The sequence below is a fragment of the Psittacula echo genome (genome assembly GCF_963264785.1).
Source record: "Psittacula echo genome assembly, chromosome: Z".
NCBI classification, from domain to species: domain Eukaryota; kingdom Metazoa; phylum Chordata; class Aves; order Psittaciformes; family Psittacidae; genus Psittacula; species Psittacula echo.
Genome location: NC_137742.1, coordinates 54,849,407 through 54,855,406, shown reverse-complemented (window position 1 = coordinate 54,855,406; position 6,000 = coordinate 54,849,407). Strand labels below are relative to the sequence as shown.

At 39.1% G+C, this 6,000-nt stretch overlaps 1 protein-coding gene across 4 annotated transcripts in view; it reads right to left on the bottom strand.

The window, feature by feature from the left end:
* Positions 1-674: 674 nt before the first annotated feature.
* Positions 675-6,000, bottom strand: part of GAK (cyclin G associated kinase) — a 78,109-nt gene continuing 72,783 nt past the window's right edge. For all 4 annotated transcript variants that reach the window (XM_080636586.1, XM_080636587.1, XM_080636589.1 and 1 more), the window contains one exon: positions 675-5,871. In XM_080636586.1, coding sequence (XP_080492712.1) covers positions 5,770-5,871 — 102 coding nt within the window. In that variant the 3' untranslated portion in view covers positions 675-5,769. The remainder of the gene's footprint in view (positions 5,872-6,000) is intronic.

The window sequence follows — 6,000 nt, the reverse complement described above, 5'->3', positions numbered from 1 at the left end:
CATGACCATCCATTCTCCCATATACTCCATTTTCCACCCTTCTCTTCTGGATGCTGCATGGTAATCCTGAACAGCTATGTTTTCATGTTTTTAAGGAAACTTTCTCAACGCCACCAAGTGGCTTGTTCCAAGCTATAAAAGACCCTGCTTCCCACTCCATTCTTGTTTGAGAGCATTGAGTCAAGAGATGCTTCTGGGCACCGTCAGTACTGTCCCAGCAGCAACTCCCCCTTTCCCCAGCATTCCCTCACAGGTTTCTCAGATCTGTAGTCCTTGCATGTCTCACTCCCCTCCCTCCACGCAGGCTGCACATTCCTTAAGTCTTGTCCAGTAGTTTCTGCTCTTCTCACACACCTGTGCAAGAGCTTCCCTTGGGGGACAGTGTGGCACTGCACTAAGTCCCATGCAAGAACCCCTCTGCAGCCTGATAAAGGCAGTCTGAGACATTCAGCTACTAAACACAGAGCACACTGCAGGGACTCCCCTCCAGCAGAAGAGACTTCTGAAGAGACACTTGGTTTCTAAGAAGTTCAGTCATGCTCAACATACTAATGAGAACCACATCTTTAGCACTTGCACATTGTTCTGAAAGAGGCTATGGAAATGCTTTAGGTATTCTGGTCATTTCTCCATCACTAAAGAAACAAACAAAGTGTGTTTTTTTTTTTGTTTTAATTGATCACTGGTTAAGTCATAATACATTTCAAAGCAAAATATTCTGTTCAAGAACATTGTGCCAAACATTAAATCTACTTTTAAACAAGACTTAATTTGACTATATTACCATTATATACATAAAAGTATAATTTTAATTTCACTAGTAGCAAAATTACTCAGTACATTACATTTCCTGAAAGATGGCAAAAAACAGGACTTGAAGATCTGTTCTGCCCTTCCACATATCCCCAAACCAGAAAAATCACAGGTATAGAAAGTACAATCACAACTACAGGTAAATACAATAAGGACCTCAGAGCAAGTTAAGACCTTATCAGAGATGACAATCGCTTCTAGAAGTCTACATTGCAAATATACAGTACATTCCACTAAAGAGTTTTGGGAGTTCTCACAATGCCTCTTAATCCTCTTTTGGTAATAAAAGCTTCCATGACAACATGTATCCTTCATAAAAATGACTTTGTATTTTTGGAGCGTATGTTGGAAGCTTAATGCAGTCTAAACTGCAGCCTACAATAAGCTCACCCAAACAGAGCAAGCAAGCATTGCATGATTCATCAAGATCAGAACCACAGATCAACTGAGTCAGTCTCTACTCGTGGTCTCTGGGCCCCTGGTAACTAGAGCTACTCTGCACCACAGACAGGCTCAAGGGGTCAGAAATAGTACGTTTCTTCTACAGCTTTTGCAGGTCACTCACCTGCAAGTTCTTGAAAGAAAATGCCAACTGACTCATAAAGCACAGGCAACTGTACAAGACTGATGTGAAGTTACAAAGCATTCGTTACACTGCAGTTACAAGACAATTAAGGACACAGCTAAGGAGCAACAAGATTTCTGTATTTATGCTACTCCTGAAAAATTCCTGTGAGCAGCAGAGAATGCAACGGGCAATGACTGCACAAATATACTGCTGCTGCTGCTGCTGGGGAAACTGCAGTCTGGGCTTTGCGAGGTGGAATGGTGCACATAACTCAGCAGTCCCAAAGGGCAGCTGAGACTTCAGTTATGCTCAAACTCTGCTTTGGTTTGTGCAATATATTATCAATCCTGTTCACACAGCTTTGAGACGTAGCCTGCATTCAGGAAAGAACCATTACTCTGTGCTTGGCAAAACAACACTGGAGGAGCTTTCTGGTACTAGCAAGGAAATGGAGGTAAACAAGGCATTTTTCATGAGCGCTAGTGACCCTCATCACAGTGGCAACCCCAAGGACTTGGCCACTGTCACAAGGACATGAACTTCATCAGCATTGTTGTAGGTTTTCCATTCTATATTTGGAAATTCTGTATTACTTCTGTATTTGTTGAAGGAAGCTACCCTTGTTGAGCAAGCTCTCTGAACTTTACTCGACTGAAAACACAGAGTCTTCCTACCAGGCTTGGTGACCCCAGGCTTGGAGAACAGCTACCCACTAACAATACTGAGCATAACCCCATGATTTAGTATGAATGCAGGTGCTTAACTACTCATTTTCTTTCTCTTCCCTGCTGTTAAGCTCAAGGAAACCTGACCACACTAGGAAACACTAAACAGGCATGCCCAAGGTTAAAGACACCAACTGATTTCCTCCAATATGGTCAAAACACATCACTTCTCTTTTGGCAGGTTCTAGCCACACACACTCAACACCACTTCTTCACAGATCTCCATTTTAAATGTCAAGTTGCCTGGCTCTCCAGATCTCACATCAATATGTCACAAGTGACTTAATTCAGAAATAACTGGTGTAAATCTGCTGTATTATTTTGTCAGCCCTGCTTTATAGCAACTTCCACAAAAAAGCCAAGCATTCAGTACTGCCACTTGTACATAGCCAGTCAGTTGCTCTTCTAAAAGGGCTGAAAAAGCAGATGACAAACTGGGTTCTTTCTACTAGTCTACACTCAGTTTTAGCAGAGGTAGGTAGGAACAGGTGAAGAGAGAATTAGAAAACAACATTTGAGACTTAGGCTAGCGTCTGGATGTTCTTTACTCTTCCCTTAACCTATGTTTCATTGGTTTTTTCTTCGATTAACCATGGTAAACCTACTCACTTAAGAACTGCATCCTGGTAGGCTGTAAAGACAACATGGTATTAGTCAGTTGTCATTAACAGGCAGAGGAACTACAAACATGGGCCAAAAGGCACCATGATTTACTGCAAGAGTCAAGGAGGTGTTTCACACAGAAATTCAGGTGCCACATATGAGGTCTGGTGAACACAACATCAAATTATTGGCAACATTTACCTCAACCTCAAGCTTTCCAGTCAGCAGAAGCAGATATAAAGGCCAGCTGTCAGGGTATGACTTCACTTCAGCATTTCAAAATTTTGCTGTGCAATAAGCATGAATGGAAAACATACACTTTAAATTCAGAAAGAATTCATAGTACCTAGTCAGGTTTCAGCTTAATCAATTTTTCTGTAGCCTATCCTAAAATCTTTTCAGCTTGTGGACATTAAGGATACAACTACAGTTAAGATGTGTAATATTTTGAATGTCATCCTATCTGATACAGCAACCAATCAACAACGAAGTACAGAGCATGAGAAACTGCTGAAAAGCCTTATACTACGTAGCGCAAGCCTTACACTATGGAAACAGCTTTAGTGGTGCTTTACCTTCTAAAGAAAAAAAATACCAGTTCACTATGTTCATCACTTGATTTTTTTAAAGTTTGCTTGGAAGGCCTTACTAAAATCCAACTTTTTGCACATTCTTGTATGCCACCCCTCTAAATGACAGTTACACAAAAACCAGAATAGTTTCACTGTCAAGATTCCACGAGTTTCCAAATGAGCCTCTCAGATTCCTAGCACCGAAATTCAAATATATAGAAAGGAGCAGGACAGTGAAATTGGCCAGTTCCATCACTGAGGACCACAGCTGATTAAGCTATAAGTCAAGGGGTCCTGTCAACCTGACTGAAGTTTCAGTAATTACTGAATGGCTCTTGGAAGAATCCACAGCCAAACTTCAAGGTGTTCTATAATTTTAAAAAAAGTGAGAATCAATTTCAAGAGATATTGAGTTTCAGATGAAATACCTGCACTCATGTTTCCCTGCTCACTTATATCACATCTGAGGGTCTTCTCCACTGTTCAAGAAAGTTTTCCAAACAAGAGTAGAGAAATCAAACCAAGAGAAATGTAGACATTCAGAAAATGCTACAAACATACAAAGCAGAGGAAGGATTTTTTCTTCCAATTTTCAGTTTTAATTCTTTAAACACGTATGTCAAGAAAAGAGCAACTGAAAATGTGTCCCTCAAAATTAAGTTGCCTACACATGCTGAAAGGAATATGGGCTTTCAAAGTAGTCCTTTCTTACTAAAAGCAGCTCCCTCAGAAATGCTTTATCTCTCAGCTGCATGTAGGATTGCCGTCAATCACAGTCATTATATAAATATCTGTGTCTTTTTAAACCTATTACTAGACATCATTTGCCCTAGAACTCTAAAAAGCCATGCAGGTCACCAACAAACCTATCTTACCAGGAGAAGCCTTAAATTTCCATGGATGCCGACCACACATACAAAGAATTAATGAAGCGTCCCAAGGAAAAAAGGATTAGCTCTTACTCTAAATCGCACAGAAAATCACCTGTTTTTATAAAGACACCTACTGAGATTTAAAACTGTTGAGGTGGCATTAGAATCTCACGTTTTCTGTTCAGATGTTACTCAGCTGAACAGCTACCTCTTATAATGGTACAGCTTCTCTCTCAGTTAAGCATGCAAAATGTACAAAATGGCAAGACAATAAAAATATCCCCTTGAATGTCCAACTGTACTGCTTCAAGAGACTGCTGCCAAAGCTTCAATACCACAACATCAATTTTCAACATTTTCAAACATGATACGAAATTGCATTGTTATTACACAGAGTATAACAGTCATTGGTCATTTGTATTCATTCACCCCAGCACTAGTGAAAAACTGCCTTCTGAATAGGCATACGGATGAGAAAACATGGCAAGTTTTGTTATCAAGTTGTGCCTCTACTCCTCTTGCACTAGCCGGTGCATGGAAGGTAGGTGAGCAGAAATACAACAGCCTATCAATATACTCCATGTTTTCACATACACTGATGTCATGCATATCTCAAAATACAGAAGTTCAGACATGCAGCAAAATGTGTTAAAGCACTTTATATGCTCTCCTGATGACAATGAGCCACGTAGTATTTACTCAGACAAATCAAAGCAGAGCAAAATGTTTTGTGCTTCAAGTTTCAGAATAACGCTATTCCTATCAAAGTATCTGAACTGCAATGAAAGGAATGTTCTACTGAAATTGGAAGCAAAAGACACCATTTCAAGAACTAGGAAATAAGCACTGATCAGAGCACTGCCTTCCAAAGGTTCATAATAAATAACAAAACACCAGGGTCATGCAGACCTTCAGTCATGATTTGTTTCTAGATTCTTATGTAATAAAACAAAAAATAAAAATAAAAATAAAAAAAAAAAAAAAAAAAAAAAAAAATCAAGAACAACCCTGGCTGACTTTCCCACATTTAGGATTTTGGGGGATTTTGGCTAAACAACTGTTACTTTATTGTAAGGAACACAGGTATTGTCAGAAAAAATGTTATTTACAGAATGATTATCAGATTGATTACATAAAACACAGATGAAAATATACGCCTTCAGGTTTGAGATAAGCCAAGCAAATTCACTGCTGATAACTAAAGCACTTTGAATAAGGCGACAGGCACCAAACATCAAAATTGAATCACAAAACTACTGAAGTAACAGACAAATTGGGGAATGTATAGGTAAAACAGATCAATGAAACTGGAATGATTTATAATTAGTATCCCAGAAATCACAGAGCTTCATTAAAATTCTGTTTTACCATATATAAAACTGAAAGGAAATCTTTACCCCCAGACTGATTTCTTCCAAACACTGAGCAGCTGTTTTCTTAATGCATCTATGTAATGCTTTGTACTGTACATCTTACTCCACATCTCACCACATGTAAGTGCATGATTAGAAACTGTGCTGGAATCAGGAAAAAGCGCTTCATAATTGGAAGACGCAATAAAGTCACAACAACGCTCAGCTCCATGTTTTGGAAGCAGTTGTGTAAGAAGTGAAGTTCTAGAAAAGGGACTTTGATCCCTGATTTTCAAACTCTGACCATGCATCATTCAATTCCATGAAGATCATTTTGGCATACTGCTCATAAGGTTGTCCTGTGGCCTGAAAACAAACACATTAGAAGCACAAAAATATTAGGAATTATGAGACTTAGGAAATATCTCACCACTTTTATATTTGCCATCTTATTCGACAGCTTTAGGCGTCTGCGTTAATAAAATTTTGCAGACA